The sequence below is a fragment of the Eleginops maclovinus genome, chromosome 9, assembly GCF_036324505.1.
Source record: "Eleginops maclovinus isolate JMC-PN-2008 ecotype Puerto Natales chromosome 9, JC_Emac_rtc_rv5, whole genome shotgun sequence".
In the NCBI taxonomy this organism is placed as follows: Eukaryota; Metazoa; Chordata; class Actinopteri; order Perciformes; family Eleginopidae; genus Eleginops; species Eleginops maclovinus.
Genome location: NC_086357.1, coordinates 201981 through 220382, shown reverse-complemented (window position 1 = coordinate 220382; position 18402 = coordinate 201981). Strand labels below are relative to the sequence as shown.

Below are 18402 nucleotides of genomic sequence, written 5' to 3'. Positions count from 1 at the left end.
CATTGCCCTGCGACGAGATGCCCTCGCTGTGATGACAGCGCTCCGTGGCTATGGGGGATTGCAATTCGCCACAGCCTGTGAAGTCCTCATTCGGGATTTCATCGAAATCTATCCAGAGTGGGCCAAGCTGGCCAAAATAGCCTGTGTGATCCCAGTCTCAAGTGTTCCCGCAGAGAGGGGTTTTTCGCTGCAGAACCGGATCAAGACCAAGCAGCGAAGTCGCCTCTCAGAGAACAAAGTTACGCGCCTTATGCGCATCGCAAGTTGTGGAGAGACATTACAAACTTTCGATTTCATGTCGGCAGCTGCCAATTTCAACACTGCCAAAAACCGTAAAAAGTAGTGTAATTATAGGCTACGAGGCAGTGTAGGCCTATGAATAATTTGATGGCCTCATGCCTATTAATTTAAAATGTTACTTAAACCGCACCATATCAGGTGCACGTCAAGACCGTTGATATAACTTACGTGTAGCCTATTGTTGGGCTGTTAAAAGTCTTAATTGTATGTGGGTAAGGGGGATTAGTTTATTAAACTAAATAGAAATATTTGTATTTATTTTTTATTTGTTTGATATATATGGAAGGATGATTGGTTCATCAGATACGTCTCTTAAAATTAACTCGGGCACCTCGTGCAAATAACGCACGGGGTCGTTTGCGCAATAAGTGTTCACGTAATTATTTGAAAGTAAGGCCAATAAATGTGTTAAATTATTTTTGTGTGTCAAATTGTCATTTTGTAAGCTACTAGTCTACTTCAAATGTTTCTACACTAGCCTAATTAGGAACGATGGAATATTTGACCGTGGTGTTATCAAAATGTCCGGAAGGTGAAACCTCGGCCGGTCACTTTGACCGGCAGATTTTTGCAGAGAGGTGTGACATTCCACGTCCCCAAAGCCAGCTTCTGTCGCCTGAGTGTGGTCCGTCGAGACCCTCTGCTTTCACTGCCACGCTTCTGGCAGTGCACCCGACCCCATTGCTGTTTCTCGTAGGTGGTGGGCCCGCAGGACGGGAAAGTGGAGGTGTTGCCCACGTTGCTTTTTCGGGCTGTGCCCAGCCGGGCTCCGTGGCAAACCCCGGCCACCAGACGCTCGCTGACGAGTCCTCCTTCTGGGCCTGGCTCCAGAAGGGGACCCCGGGCTTCCTCCGGGCCGGGTATCCTTGCTTTAACTTGTTTTTTTCATGTCGATATTTGTAATCCACAAAGAAAAGGAAAGAAAACGATCTTCTGCCGATCAAACCCCGTGTTGCGGAGAGTAGTCCTTTGTTCTCAGCCCGCGCGTCTTCTCCACGGCGACGTGCGACACGTGGGCGATGCAACATACAGTATTGTTAAGCTTCGTTTTCCGCATACACACATACAGCGATGATCATTAAACTGTTTGGATACCTGCACACCCACACAGACACTTCCTACTCCACAGAAGCTCACAACCGACCCGGCTCCAGAAGATGCACCCCCTTAAAAACTATTGGGTGCGCCGTAATAGGTTATCAGGCAGGTGAGGTGCCTGCAGCCCCATACACTCAAAAACCATTTACAAGAGTGGGAATTATAGGTTCAACAGCAAGGTATTACCCCGGTACAATATTTCTTTATGTACCAACATTTCATGTGCATTACACATTTTCTCCTTTGCTCAACGTGACAGTGTCACAGAACCATTAGAGAATAACAGGTAATGAATATGCTTTGTAAGGATCTGCAAATGTTCTCAAGCACCCACTATCAAATATACTGTTAAATTGTTTGAGGGACTTCATAATCACCTTCGCTGAATTTTACTCAGGTGTAACTAAAGTGTTATTTAAGGGTTGTTTATATTTCATATCAATAATCCAAATCTGCAAAGTAATGAAAATAAATATAGTGTAGTAAAAACACATGATTACCTCTGAATTGTAGTGGAGTAGAAGTAAAGTATCACCAAATTGAAATATGTAAAATACTTACAGTACTTGAGTAAATGTACTTAGTTACTTTACTGCTGCCTATCACCTTTTCTGCAATGTCAAGCGAGTATATCACAAGAGGCTTATCTTTTAAATAAACTTGTGTATTTAAGGTTGTGGTCTACCGTTATGATTTTGCTTAAATAGTTATCAAAATCAATAATATCTTAACTTTATGTTGATCTGAAGATGATAGATGGCTACTGCCCATATTTGCAAAATGTCCCTCTGAACCTTGACATGTGCATGTTTCAAAGCTTATCAATTGACAACAGGAGGGGTCAGAGACATAAGACCAGCTGTTAAATAAAGCTCTTTTGAAGTTAGCTGCCATGTGGATACATGAATAGTGTCCAATATTGACACAAGCTATTTTCTCCCATTTATCAATTAGATATTAATTAATTGATAACACCTATGGGTTTCCTATCCCCTAAACTGCCAGGGGTATACATACTTTAAATACAGGCAACTTATAACTATGAGAAATATACAAATGTATTTTAGAACTACAATTCCCAGTAGATATTGCTGCCATAGAGTATGTTGCAAAACACACAAATAGCCAGCCTGCGTGTAGTTCTTCCGGTGTGTGGGTGAACCGTGGCTGGGCTGAATTCCATGCAGTTGTTCAGTGTTTCTGTTGATAGTTGTGGCTGATAACATTAAATAATAATAATAACAAATACAATACAAAGTTTTATTTTGAAATGAAAATAAACCAGTAACAAAAAAGGGACGGTCAGATGAGCTGTTCCGACTTTTTGACTCTCTTCCTCACTGACGGCGAAAAGTCAGACATTAAAGAAGAAAAATAAAGAAGAAAAAACATATTGTGACGCTTAAGGGCTTCTTAGTGCGTTTGAAAGTAACGCCAAGACGGGATCCTGACCAGGGGTATATTTTTTTGTCAGGACATGGAGGGGTTCAACCACGGAGGCAAAGTCTTTAACAAACCATTGCAGACTTCTTCCAGCATGTTGAACCATTTCCGGTGCAGAGGAGTCTAGTGTGTCTTGGATTTGGGGTAGTGGTTATGTATCTTAAATAGTGTTATTATTTAGAGTCTCTATAATCTATACAGAGGTGATACTTAATTTTTTTAGACCTTCACCATAGGCAACGCTGAGCTGCTGTGACTGCGGAGAGCCACTCCTGCTCCAGGCTAGGTTGTATCTGCTTGTTGGCACTTACTTGTTTCTCTTATTATGGACAAGGGGAGGTTCAATGACAGTCTGTCCTGGCTGAATGGAGCCTAGGCAGGTTAAAGAAAACCTACAACGGCCCCCTTTGGGGCGGCAGTGACTTAGTAAGGGTTTAACTCGCCCTTACAGACGCCCTCGCTGGGTTTAACACCAGGTACCGCCGGGTAACTGGCAGCCTCCCTCTTCTGCCACCTCTCCTGCATGTGTTTGGTTGTGTTTGTGCATGTATATATCATCCTCCCTGTGTAATGTGTGTAAACACTACAGAGTGGGGAAAGAAATTTCCCTGTAAGGAATCAATAAAGTATATCTCCTCCTTCTCCTCCTCCTCCTTTATATGGGAACTTTGCCGGGATTGAAGATGCATAGGGGCACAGTCTTAAAGTGTTGAGTTTCCACAAGGGCTTGGGATACCAGCAGCTTAAGTTTTTCAAGAAAACCCTTGGTGGGGCTGAGCATTACTCTCCCTTTAACTTGTTATATTGAACATGTGAGCCCTGGTACCATGTACTATGGCCCTGACTACACTAAAACAGTTTGGGCTTCTCTCATTGCACGTGATAGTGGCCTGCTTTGCGACAAGAAAAATAATTCGTCTTTGCCAAACGGCCCCCTGCGTTTAGTACCATATTCTGGGCGTGCTGTGGAATTAACCAGTTAGATGGCCTAGCAGGGCCTCATCTTAAGCTATGTCAGCAACCAGGAAGTGTATGTTCACTTGGTCTTTGTTTACCTGGACAGGGAGGTTGGCTTCAACGAGCACAGTTTGGTCGCCCAGTCCAATACCAACTGCAAAGGTCACAACCGATGGCTGGAAAGACACTTCCACATCATTTTTAAGCAGTAGGATGCACATTTCCTCATAAGGAGTTTTAGGGTAAAGCACAGTTGGGTTATTAATTTACAACAAACAAAAACAAACAACAAAACTTAGGGTTTGGTAGATTTCTTTGTTCAGGGTCAATTTCTCCTCATGTAGTCTGGGCAGTTATGACAGCGAACCTCCTCTCAGTTCATGTCTTTACAGCTTTGCTATTTGTTGGGTGTGAAGGTTGGGTTAGGGAAGGTGTTTGGGATGTGGGCTGGGGTCAGCAGGCTAACGCTTTAATCTGGTTGCTGGGGATGTAGCTACAGTCTCAGTCGGGTCCTCTTATGTTCTTCCTCTGATGGCAGCCGCACGTGTGTTTTGCACCTTTAATGGCCTGGCATAAGTTTGGGGGTTTTGCACATGGTAGCGCAAACATTTTGGCCTACTGGCCTCACTGTGCCCTCCCTTTTATTAAATGGCTCTTGGTAGTGGTGGGCGGATTGATCTAAAATACCGATGTATCAACACCAGTGTTGGTATCAGTATCGATCAATACTTGCGCGATGAAATCACTCCTAAAGTTTCAGTTTCTCTTCTCTATACTCAGCACACTTCTCTTTTTATATCATAGTGGTTATGCATGTGCAAACACCGCTCATGTCCCTTTGCTCCTGCTATACTGTGAGTGTTGCCGCCGAGCAGTCATGTGTCCCAGCAGTGCACTGATGGCTGCGTCATGGCAGAGAGGAAGAGGAGCGCTGTTTGGTTTTATTGAGTTGCAGATCAAAACACTGCAAGCTGCAATGTTTGCAGAAAGAAAATAAGATACTGTAGCAACACCATAAATGTAAACAAACACCTGAAAACCCACCCTAAAGAGAACTTAATTTTCAATCAAATATGCGTATTGATGACACATTGCTGTCCCCTTCACAAAAGTAGATTAGCTGTTTTTCTAAATGTAAAAAGTATTGGTATCGGCAATACTGTCCTACTGGCCCTGTATGTTCTTGGTATCGGATCATACCAAATGTTGCAGTATCGCAAAACCCCTAGCTCTTGGTCACAAAGGAAGGGGTTACAATGTCAATATTTTTTATTTATTTCACTCACATTGTTTTAATTTCGACTTGAGTTTATGTAGCTGTTAGCATCATGAATGGGTTTCCATACCTTCTTAGTTTGCCAAAATGTTCCAGTGTGTTTGCACTAGGAAATTGGCTACCCATCCTTGTGATTGGTTGCACGTCGAGGTAACCACAGAAACAAAACGTAGCTGGTTGTTTTCATCAAAACAGTAAAAATTGTGCCCAACTTCGTGGTTAGCAAAGAGCAAATTGCGAATCATGTAAATGCAGCTTCAGAAGTAAAAGTATATAAAGTTTCATTCAGGAATAAATCTGATAGTGTTTTGTCTCTTTCTTTGTTTCCAGGACACAGCAGGGCAGGAGCGTTACCGCACCATCACCACTGCCTACTACCGTGGCGCCATGGGCTTTATACTAATGTATGACATCACCAATGAGGAGTCCTTCAATGCCGTCCAGGATTGGTAAGCTATTGTCCTGGAAGCTTGTCTGCATGCTGTTTTTGTGTGTTTGATTATCAAAATAATGAATTAATAATGTACTTACAGGGCGACTCAGATTAAGACATACTCATGGGATAATGCCCAGGTTATCATGGTCGGTAACAAGTGCGACATGGACGAGGAGAGAATCATACCTGCAGAGAAGGGAAAACACCTTGCAGACCAGTTAGGTGAGATGTTGTGTATCTTTAATACAACAGAACTCTATTTTGGCTTCAAGAGGGAGGTTTGTGTTAACTAACTTTCTTTAGGTTGTAAAGTTGGAGCATTCGCTGGTACTGAAAGTATTTTTCCCACTCTAAGTTATTGTTTTAAAATCTCTTAAATGTTTTTCAACAGTAAAATTATCCAATATGATGTATGAAAACATGGTTTGGTTTGAATACTTTCAAATTTTTTTTAAACACTTTATTTATCGTTGTTTTCAAGAATAACAGAATACACATATACAGTGGGGCAAAAAAGTATTTAGTCAGCCACCAATTGTGCAAGTTCTCCCATTTAAAAAGATGAGAGAGGCCTGTAATTTCTATCATAGGTACACTTCAACTATGAGAGACAGAATGGGGAAAACAATCCAGGAAATCACATTGTAGGATTTTTAAAGAATTAATTGGTAAATTCCTCGGTAAAATAAGTATTTGGTCACCTACAAACAAGCAAGATTTCTGGCTCTCACAGACCTGTAACTTCTTCTTTAAGAGGCTCCTCTGTCCTCCACTCGTTACCTGTATTAATGGCAACTTTTTGAACTCGTTATCAGTATAAAAGACACCTGTCCACAACCTCAAACAGTCATACTCCAAACTCCACTATGGCCAAGACCAAAGAGCTGTCAAAGGAGACCAGACACAAAATTGTAGACCTGCACCAGGCTGGGAAAACTGAATCTGCAATAGGTAAGCAGCTTGGTGTGAAGAAATCAACTGTGGGAGCAATTATTAGAAAATGGAAGACATACAAGACCACTGCTAATCTCCCTCGATCTGGGGCTCCACGCAAGATCTCACCCCGTGGGGTCAAAATGATCACAAGAACGGTGAGCAAGAATCCCAGAACCACACGGGGGGACCTAGTGAATGACCTGCAGAGAGCTGGGACCAAAGTAACAGAGGCTACCATCAGTAACACACTACGCCGCCAGGGACTTAAATCCTGCAGTTCCAGACGTGTCCCCCTGCTTAAGCCAGTACATGTCCAGGCCCGTCTGAAGTTTGCTAGAGGGCATTTGGATGATCCAGAAGAGGGTTGGGAGAATGTCATATGCTCAGAAGAAACCAAAATAGAACTTTTTGGTAAAAACTCAACTCGTCGTGTTTGGAGGAGAAAGAATGCAGAGTTGCATCCAAAGAACACCATACCTACTGTGAAGCGTGGGGGTGGAAACATCATGCTTTGGGGCTGTTTTTCTGCAAAGGGACCAGGACGACTGATCCGTGTAAAGGAAAGAATGAATGGGGCCATGTATCGTGAGATTTTGAGTGAAAACCTCCTTCCATCAGCAAGGGCACTGAAGATGAAGCGTGGCTGGGTCTTTCAGCATGACAATGATCCCAAACACACCGCCAGGGCAACGAAGGAGTGGCTTCCTAAGAAGCATTTCAAGGTCCTGGAGTGGCGTAGCCAGTCTCCAGATCTCAACCCCATAGAAAATCTTTGGAGGGAGTTGAAAGTCTGTTGCCCAGCGACAGCCCCAACACATCACTGCTTTAGAGGAGATCTGCATGGAGGAATGGGCCAAAATACCAGCAACAGTGTGTGAAAACCTTGTGAAGACTTACAGAAAACGTTTGACCTCTGCCATTGCCAACAAAGGGTATATAACAAAGTATTGAGATGAACTTTTGTTATTGACCAAATACTTATTTTCCACAATAATTTGAAAATAAATTCTTTAAAAATCCTACAATGTGATTTCCTGGATTTTCTTTTCTCATTTTGTCTCTCATAGTTGAGGTATACCTATGATAAAATACAGGCCTCTCTCATCTTTTTAAATGGGAGAACTTGCACAATTGGTGGCTGACTAAATACTTTTTTGCCCCACTGTACATAGAAAATGAAAAAAGAAAAGAAAGAAAACAGAACAGGGGATTACTCCACATTTACAGACTTTCTTCGTCTTTTTATACAGTCCATTTTTTCCAGCGTTGTACACAGAGCTCCTCTTTAGTCCTTAGACGGCAGGACAGACTCTCCATATTATACATTTTTTCCACAATGTCCAGCCATTGACCCGGTCCAGGAAGGTCACTTTTTAACCAGTTCCTTGTGATGGCTTTTTTAGCTGCGAGCATCAGGATCTTACAAAGATAGATGTCTTCCTTTCTTATTGTACCATTCGGAATCAAACCCTGACCCAAAATGCTTGTATTTTCACACATGACCAGACGATATGAGCGCGATTGGGGTTTAACTGTTCACATTGTGTTACGTCTGGGGCACAATAAAATGATAAAACCCAAATGCACGACTCGACACAAAAGGAGTTTCCAAAAAAAGGTTTTTTACTAGAGGTAATATTCCATAGTCACAAAAGTCTAAGCATAACGCACACTAGCGTGGTGATAACTCAAAACGATCTGGCACCGGGTGCAGAGACAAACACAGCTTAAATATACAAGGTGAACACAGGTGTAAACAATAAGGGCGGGGCAGTTAATAAGGTCAAGGGGAAATCAAGCTACCTGAAATGAGAAAGGATGTTAGTGATAAAATAACACCGGAAATGACACACAGGAAATGGCAGACAACAAAAAGGATTATTGGACACAGACTAGACAATACATATACATAAACTAAGGTCCAAAAAACCATAACCATAATTCAGCATATTTGCCGAGACACAACACATTGTCTCCAACAAGACTGCTTTCTACCCAATTGTTTATTTTTAACGTGTGGAGTAATGAAAAAAAAGTTTCAAGTCCCTCCATCTTTTCGAGCTAGTTGAAGTATGTTGGATTTTCAGCATAGAATGCCAATCACTCTCAGATATTGTTCAACTCTGCTTCCCATTTATCTTTTACATATAACATACTGTTTCCATAGCATTTTTGTAGCGTCCTGTATAGTTTAGAGACAATTCTTTGGGGCATTTTCTTAAATGAGCCTGACAGCACTCCTTCGATGATAACATGTTCAGCCTTTTGATCTGAGTGTTCTTTACCACTTAATCTGCTCTGAGGAGGAGTCTGATCCAGATTCAGCTCAATGTCCTTCCATCTAGCCTGATAATCTGTATAGTACCAAAAAACAATGTATCTAATTTGTGCTGCATAGTAGTATTCTCTAAGATCTGGCTCTGCTAGGCCACCAGTCTCCTTGTCCAACTGGAGTGACTTAAGCCTTACCCTTGGCCGAGCTCCAGCCCAGATAAACCGGGATATCAGGTTATCCCATGTTGTAAATCTTTAACTGGGAGTGATAAAAGAAGGTATAAAGGCCTCAGCAGCACGTTAGTTTTTATTACTTCAATTCTGGAACTAAATTCCAATATTTTAGTGGACCACGTTGCCATGTCCCTTTTGATCTTATCATTTATGGTATTTTATATAATGTAGTAAAGTCCTTAGTGAAGTACTCCAAGATATTTCATGGATTTGGTTTTCTACTTTAGTTTATATTTCAGCCGGATTGTTTTATTTGGCATGTAGTTAAAAAAAGAGTACCTGCGTTTTTGTAATGTTCAACTTGTAACCTGACATCAATCCATTGCCCTTCATAATTTTTGTAATTTTGGGCAAAGTTGAGTTTGGGTTCTGAAGGTAGGTGATAATATCATCAGCATTTAATCCTATTATCAGTGTTGGGAAGGATACTTTCAAAACGTATTCTGGTACAGAATACATGCCCAAAAATGTAATCTGTAACGTATTTCGTTACATTTACCCAATCTGAGTAACGTATTCTGAATACTTGGATTACTTCCACATTGAATTGCATTTTATAAGTGTAGGAATGCGGCCATCAAATCCTGCTTACTAAACAGGCCGATTCTGGTGTGTTCTTCTGTTTCAACTGGCTGAATGTGTAAGCCCAAGTCTCCCTGAAAGTGCAATATACAGTATTATAATTTGCTGTAGAGGAACAAAGACTATAAGGGTATGTTAACACAAAAGATGTTTTGCTTGGTTAAAAAAAGAGAAGAACTGACCAATTTTCCCTTTCAGTTTCTTTATTTACTCAGCTGTGAAAAGTGGGAAAATAGAAAAATAGAAAATATTCTGTTTGTGTATAGAATTTGCTGTTACATCTAACATTTTTTTTCACTGAGCGATTAAGTGTATAGTCGTTGCAACTTATCAGCTTAAAATAAAAAGCACCAGAAGAGGTTTTACAAGAATAATGAGGCTGTACATGCCTCTGCATTTGAATGCTTGTGAACCTAAAGACCAATATGTTTTGAGCCACCTACCTACATATTTGAACCCACCTACTCTACATGTCAGCACTCCAGTAAAGGCGTTGTATCGCAGCAGGACAGCCTGCTCAAAGTGCTTATCAGTAATTTTGTTACGGGGTGGAGTGAAGATAAGTCCTCCCTGGCTAAAGAGCCGGTCGACAGGAGCACTTGATGGCAGTGTAGTATTGTACTTTAAGAAGAGGGCTCTGATCATTGGATACATCTTCACTGAAGCTAATGACATGTCTGGATCTTGGAGATACCTCTGCACCTCTTCCTCCGCTGATGAACTTGTCATCTGTGCTTTCTCAAAAGAGAAGAAGTTGTCATCATCTTCTGGATCACCTCCAACTGCGGCATTTCCAGTGGTGCCGGCATCCTCAGAAGGCTCTGTGTGAAGGAGCTCATCAGCAAGCCACCATAGTCGAAACTTTGGGATGGTGGAAGCCACCATCCTTGCCTCATGGGAGGCCAACACCTGCCCAAATCGTGTGTCAATGGCTTTTATAACAGATGAGAGGATGTGGGTTGAGAACTGCACTTGTGACAACTTTTCAGCTAACTTGACTTTTAGGCTGAGGTTGGAATGGTTAGAACTCTGTATCCAAGTGGGCAGTTCTTTTCTCCCTGGAGCATGTTGATTGAGAAGGAAAGAGGTTTCAGAACGGCTGTGTACTCTTTTAGAAACATTGTCTCTTGAGGATGCAGTTTGGCCACTTTCAAATGGTCACAGATTCCATTGAGCTGACTCTCAGTGAGACTCATTAACTTCTCGATTGCATGATACTCTGAGCTCCACCTAGTCACTGAAGGTACCAGACATCTCATTTGGGCAATTTCCTCAATTGCATCAGCAGCACATGATGAACGATGAGCCTTATTCCAGATTGCAGCAAATTTTGACATTGCACTTCTGTATGATTTTTGAGAAACACCCTGTGAGGCCACTTTGTCTAGATCAGTCGTGGCAACAAGATTCAAATTATGCGTGGCACAGCGATGGTGAGGTGGCAAAAAAAAGTTTAGCTCCTCTTCCTCTTGCTCCTCCTGAAGAACTACAGAGACATCAGCAAACTGCAGGTCATCTGTGACTGTGCTATCCAACTCATCTTCCATTTTACACCCTCCATATTCATTGAATACCTTAACGAAATTGCTACCATTGTCAGTGACTGTGGCACTGACTTTGCCTTGGATCTGGAACTCTGCATGAATCTGACTAATTTTGGCAGCAATGACATCATAGGTGTGGCGGCCCCTTATCGTTTCACATGCCAATGCAGAAGACTTTCGATCTAATGTCTCTGGCTCAATCCAGTGGCACGTGATTTCCATGAAACTCTTATGATGAGCTGTCCATGTACTGTATCTGCTGTTATGGACATGGTTTGAATATCCTGAAGAGTTTCAGTAAGTGCCTCCTTCATATTTTGAAATCCCATTTCAATGCGCTGCATCAATGTTTTTCTGCACATGGGTGTCCTACCCCCACTAATTGCTTCGGTCATCTCAAGGAATGGGGCATTCTCCACAAATGAAAAGGGCTGCCCATCTGTAATTATGAACTCAAGAACCAAGGAGTTTACTTTCCTGTGGGTGATTGCTGAGGTGCTGAGTGTTGCTTGTTTGAGAGGAAGTGTGGTGGGCATGGCACTTCGTTGACCACCATCATCTGATGCCAATTCTGCTCTATGCAAGACACTGGAATGCTTCCTCTAAGATAAAGAAAGACAGAAAGAGATCAAATGAATAACACTGAAATTGTTTTATCCTGGGAAGAATAAAGAGGACTAATTGTAGGCCTATACATGTGTAGGCAAAATAAAAAACATCCTAGAGGTGCTGATGGTGTAATTATACTTCTCAGTAATCATTATGCCTAGTCATAATAATCATCAGTTTTAAATGTAATATGGGAAGTCTATTACCACCTAGGCTATTTTACATACCATGTTACCACATCATGGCCTACATATTTCACAGTAGCAGTACACAGTAGCACCACATAATACACAGGAGGACTTAACATGTAAGGAAACATGTTGAAGACAGTTGCCTAACTGGACAGTAGGCTAACTGTAACCAACTGCACATTAATAAGTAGACAGAGATAATAGCAAAATAATAACATTTCAGAGTTGGTGATGGTTTCATTTCAAGTGCAGAGAAAAAAATCTGTTGAACCTGAGATGCCACCATCACCTAGGTCCGTTCATCATTCATTGGAAGCACTGACAATGCGTTAGATTTGACCAGGGGTGTCAAACTCATTTTCAGCCGGGGCCACATCAGCATTCCATCCATCCATCCATCTTCTCCCGCTTTTCCGTCAGGGTCGAGGATGTAACAGCTCCAGCAGAGAGCCCCAAACTTTCCTTTGCCTGGCCACATCGAACCAGCTCTGACTGGGGGATTCCAAGGCACTCCCAGGCCAGCGAAGAGATATAATCCATCCATCTGGTCCTAGGTCTACCCCTCGGTCTCTTCGCAGCTGGACGTGCCTGGAACACTTCCCTAGGGAGGCGCCCAGGTGGCATCCTCACTAGGTGCCCGAACCACCTCAACTGGCTCCTTTCAATGCGAAGGAGCAGCGGTTCTACACCGAGTCCCTCCCGGATGACTGAACTTCTCACCTTATCCCTAAGAGAGATGCCAGCCACCCTCCGGAGAAATCCCATTTCAGCCGCTTGTATCCGTGATCTCGTTCTTTCGGTCATGAACTATCCTTCATGACCATAGGTGAGGGTAGGAACGAAGATGGCCCGGTAGACAGAGAGCTTTGCCTTCTGGCTCAGCTCTATTTTCGTCACAACGGTGCGGTAAAGCGACTGCAGTACCGCTCCGGCTGCTCTGATTCTACGGCCCATCTCACGCTCCATTGTTCCCTCACTCGAGAACAAGACCCCGAGATACTTGAACTCCTTCACTTGGGGTAAGGCTTCATTCCCTACCTGGAGTGGACAGTCCATCGGTTTCCTGCTGAGAACCATGGCCTCAGATTTGGAGGTGCTGATCCTCATCCCAGCCGCTTCACACTCGGCCGCGAACCGATCCAGTGAGTGCTGAAGGTCACAGACCAATGAAGCCATTAGGACCACATCATCTGCAAAAAGCAGAGGTGCAATCCTTAGCCCACCAAACTGAAGACCCCCTCCCCCATGACTAAGCCTCGAAATCCTTTCCATGAATATCACAAACAGGATTGGTAACAACGCGCAGCCATGGCGGAGGCCAACCCTCACCGGAAATCGGTCCGACCTGCTGCCGAGGACCCGCACACAGCTCTCGCTTTGAGAGTACAGAGATTGGATGGCCCTGAGTAGAGACCCCCTCACCCCATACTCCCGCACCTCCCACAGTATCTCCCTGGGAACCCGGTCATACGCCTTCTCCAAATCCACACAGCACATGTAGACCGGATGAGCCTACTCCCAGGCCCCCTCCAGGATCCTTGCGAGAGTGAAAAGCTGGTCCGTCGTTCCACGACCAGGACGATAACCGCATTGTTCCTTTTCAATCTGAGGTTCGACAATCGGCCGGATCCTCCTTTCCAGCACCTTAGAGTAAACTTTCCCGGGGAGGCTGAGTAATGTGATGCCTCTGTAATTGGCACACACCCTCGGATCCCCCTTTTTAAAAAGAGGAACCACCACCCCGGTCTGCCATTCCTTTGGTACTGTTTCCAACTTCCACGCAATGTTGATGAGACGTGTCAACCATGACAGTCCCTCAACACCCAGAGCCTTCAGCATTTCTGGGCGGATCTCATCCACCCCTGGGGCTTTGCCACTGTGGAGCTGTTTAACTACCTCAGTGACTTCCCTCCGTGAGAATTGACTCCAGCTTCGCCTCTAACATAGAGGGCGGAGTTGTCGGATTCAGGAGTTCCTCAAAGTGTTCCTTCCACCGCCCTAACACACTATCAGTTGAGGTCAACAGCGTCCCATCCTTACTGTACACAGCTTGGATGGTTCCCTGCTTCCCCCTCCTGAGGTGTCGGACGATTTTCCAGAACAACTTTGGTGCCGACCGAAAGTCCTTCTCCATGGCTTCTCCGAACTTCTCCCACAACCGCTGCTTTGCCTCGGCCACGGCTGAGGCTGCTGCCCTTCGGGCCGGTCGATACATTGCAACTGCGTCAGGAGTACCCAGGGATAAGATATCCCGGAAGGCCTCCTTCAGTCGGACGGCTTCCCTGACCACCGGTGTCCACCAGGAGGTTCGAGGGTTACCGCCCCTTGAGGCACCTAAAACCTTGAGACCACAGCTCCCCGCCGCAGCTTAGTTGAAGGCCTCCTGGACTTGGGACTCCTCCAGACGTTCCCAGTTCACCCGCACTACACGTTTGGGCTTACCAGGTCTGTCCAGAGGCTCCCCCGCCACTCGACCAAAACTCACCACCAGATGGTGATCAGTTACAACTCCTTCTCTCTCTTCACCCGAGTGTCCAAAACATGCGGCCTCAGGTCCGATGATACGATAACAAAATCGATCATGGACCTTCTGCCTAGGGTGCTCTGGTACCACGTACACTTATGAGCATCCTTATGTTCGAACATGGTGTTTGTTATGGCCAATCCATGACTAGCACAGAAGTCCAGTAACAAACCACCACTCCGGTTCAGATCAGGGGGGCCGTTCCTCCCTATCACGCCCCTCCAAGTGTCTCCATCATTGCCCACGTGTGCGTTGAAGTCTCCCAGCAAGACTAAGGAGTCCCCTTCAGGAGCCCCATACAGGACTTCTTTCAGAGTCTCCAAGAAGGCCGAATACTCTGAACTGCTGTTTGGTGCATAAGAACACACAACAGTCAGATTTTTCCCCCCCCATGACCCGCAGGCGTAGGGAGGCGACCCTCTCGTCCACTGGGGTAAACTCCAACAAAGCGGCACTCAACCGGGGGCTTGTGAGTATCCCCACACCCACTCGGCGCCTCACACCTTGGGCAACTCCGGAGAAGAATAGAGTCGAACCCCTATCCAGAAGTAAGGTTCCAGAGCCGACGCTGTGCTTAGAGGTGAGCCCCACCAGATCCAACTGGTAACGCTCCACCTCCCGCACAAGCTCCGGCTCCTTCCCCCCCAGAGAGGTGACATTCCACGTCCCCAAAGCCAGCTTCTGTCATCTGAGTGTGGTCCGTCGAGACCCTCGGCTTTCACTGCCACCCTTCTGGCAGCGCACCCGACCCCATCGTTGTTTCCCGTAGGTGGTGGGCCCGCGGGACGGAGAAGCGGAGGTGTTGACCACGTTGCTTTTTCGGGCTGTGCCCAGGCCGGGCTTCGTGGCAGGCCCGGCCACCAGACGCTCGCTGACGAGTCCTCCTTCTGGGCCTGGCTCCAGAAGGGGACCCCGGGCTTCCTCCTGGCCGGGTATCCTCGCTTCCAAGTGTGTTTTTCATGAGGTCTTTTTGAACCAATCTTAGTCTGGCCCCTTACCTGAGACCAATTTGCCATGGGAGACCCTACCAGGAACACAAGGTTCCAGACAACACAGCCCCCAGGTTCATCGGGGCACACAAACCTCTCCACCACGATAAGGTGCTGGTTCTCGGAAAGGCACATCAGCATTATGATTGCTAAAAATGTAATGTAATTTCAACTACCAATGAAACACAGGCTGGCAGAGAGAGAGAGAGAGAGAGAGAGAGAGAGAGAGAGAGAGAGAGAGAGAGAGAGAGAGAGAGAGATTTTAGATTTTTTTTTTCAAACCACTTTTATTCACAAATAAATTAAACACACCACATTAGAATAAAAATCAATTCAAAACAACTTCAATTCAGGAATTGACTGAAAACCAGCTCATCATTCACCACTGAAACCAAAGCATTGTTATTTCGAAACTCCCCCACATTTTCTGTCAGACAAAAATAACTGAAATCAGTTTTGACCCTCGCTCTCACCATGCATTTAAAAATCAGTACAGCATCACAGGCCATCGAGTCCCCAACTTTATTTCTCCTGCTGAGGTAGGTGGCCATTTTGGCCTGGCCCAACAAAAAATTCAGGAGCTGACATTTCACCTTTTGTCTCTGGGTGTACCTGTAACCAAGGATGAACACTTGGGGGGAAAAAACCTCACCAAACAAAACAAACATCTGGGTCAGTAATGAAAGAGACAAAGGAGTCGATCACATCCTGAGAAACAGTGGAAGATGGTTTCCCTTTGGTCACAGAACGGACAGGTGTCAGAAACAGCGGGGTTGATCACTGAAACAAAGGCATTTACAGCAACCGCGCCGTGGAGAATCCTCCACTGTAGATCCCCAAGCCTCTTTGTCAGCGGGGGCTTGTAAAGCGCTCTCCACTCAGGCCTCTGAGTCTCAGTCAGGGCCAGGTGGGCTCTCCACCGGGTGTCCACTCGGCCCTGCAGTCTGCTCTGGTTTAGCACTTTTGACATAAAATAGTACATCCTTTTGTTGGACATGGTGCTAAACTTAAAATCAGTGACATTATTTAACCTTAACAGAAAACTATCACATGTGACGTCAGGAACACAAAGTATCTCCGGAAAAGAGTCATTTTCGTTTGCTTCAGTAAGTCCGTTACAGAAAGCAACAGCCAGTGCCAGTTCTGGTTCGCTGAGCTGCTGTTTCCACCCACTCAGCAGGAGGCCGGTCACTTGGACTGACCTGATGCCCAAACGTGCCGCCAGGTCCGCAGCATTGTCCAGGCAAGGGCCACACAACTCCAGCACATGTCCCAGTGTGAGGATCTTCTCTTCACAGAGTCTCTGCTGTAGAGAAGGCCCTATTCCACTCAGAAAACGAGTCCCGTGGACCACCGGCTCTTTGAGGAACCAGAATAAAGAGGCACAGTTCTCCGTTCTCTCTTTCCGGAAAAGCCCCCACACCTTGAAAAGTTCCTTGTAGAAGCATGAGAGGTCCATTAGGAACAGCGACTCAGCCAGGCCCAGCCCTCCACAGCGCTCCAGTACAGCACGAGCCACGGATCTCCATTCCAGGTCAGCAGGTCCAGTCAGGAACCTCTGGACGAAACGGAGCCTGAACGCAGCCCCTCTGCTTGCCAGGTGAACCAGTCCATGTCCCCCTTCTTCCTTTGGCAGGAAAAGGACGCTCTGCGGGACCCAATGCATGCGGTCCTAGAAGAAATCCACCAATAGAGCCTGCACCCTGGACAGCAGGTTTACAGGCGGGTCTGTACATGCCAACCGGTGAGCCAGCATGGAGGAAACAAGGTTATTCAAAATCAAATTACGCCCCTTAAAAGAAAGTTTTGGAAGGATCCACTTCCACTTCTTTAATCGGCCTTCCACCTTTTCCACGAGCCCGTCCCAGTTTTGTAAAGAAAAGGTTTCGTCACCGAGATAAACACACAGGTACTTCAACCCTCCCCTCTTCCAAACAAGGCCCCCAGGTAAAACTAAACCATTAAAGTGGCCTGCCCCTACTGCTAAGGCCTCACTCTTCCCCCAGTTTACCCTAGCAGAAGAGAGCTTGCTAAACACACCTACAGTATCTGTTAAAGCATTGATATCCTGTTGAGTTTTTACAATCACCATTACATCATCTGCATACGCAGACAATTTAAGAACATGATCACAGCCAGGAAAAGAAAACCCATGCATTTTGGACCTTAAGTTGTGTAGGAGAGGCTCTATGGCCAGGGAGTACAGCATCCCAGACAAAGAGCAGCCCTGTCTGACTCCTCTCTCGGCTTTAAAAGTAGCACACAAACTACCGTTAATCTTCAGTACACTCTCAATGTCCCTGTACAAGACCTGGATCTTGGCTATCAGACCAGAGCTGAACCCAAAAGCCTCCAGCGTCTGCCACAAGTACTGGTGCTCAACTCGGTCAAAAGCCTTTTCTTTGTCCAGAGGAATCAGACCAAGCTCACAGCCCAATGAACCGGAGAGGTCCAAAACATCTCGAATCAGAGTAACGTTGTCAGTTATCAACCTGCTGGGTACACAGTATGTCTGGTCTACATGAATGACATGCTCCATCACTTTCCTCAGCCTCATTGCCAATACTTTGGAGAGCAGTTTGTAGTCGGTACAGAGAAGGGACACAGGACGCCAGTTCCCAAGCTCCTGCAGGACTCCTTTCTTGGGGAGGAGAGTGAGCACCGCCCTCCTGCAGCTCAGAGGCAACCTCCCATTACTGAGACTGTCCCTGAGGACATCCAGCAGGTCATCACCCATGACAGGCCAGAAAACCTTATAGAAGTCTGCAGGCAGGCCGTCTATGCCAGGAACCTTCCCACTCTGCATGCTCTGCAGGGCCTCCTGTAGCTCCTGGGCAGAGAGCTCAGCTTCCAGGTCTGCACTGTCCCCCTCAGGGACCTTAGGTAGGCCTTCAAAGAAGGACAGCGCCGCCTCTGGTTCTGCCTGGTAATCTGACCTGTAGAGCTCTTTATAAAACCTGACAGCACACTGCTGAATGTCGGCTGACTCCTGAAGCAGCTGCCCGTCTG

The 18402-nt window shown here is 45.4% G+C and overlaps 1 protein-coding gene across 1 annotated transcript in view; it reads left to right on the top strand.

Moving 5' to 3' along the window:
- Window positions 1-18402, top strand: part of rab3b (RAB3B, member RAS oncogene family) — a 105119-nt gene that overhangs the window by 38306 nt on the left and 48411 nt on the right. Inside the window, exons 3-4 of the mRNA XM_063891777.1 lie at window positions 5405-5523; window positions 5608-5732. Coding sequence (XP_063747847.1) covers window positions 5405-5523; window positions 5608-5732 — 244 coding nt within the window. The remainder of the gene's footprint in view (window positions 1-5404; window positions 5524-5607; window positions 5733-18402) is intronic.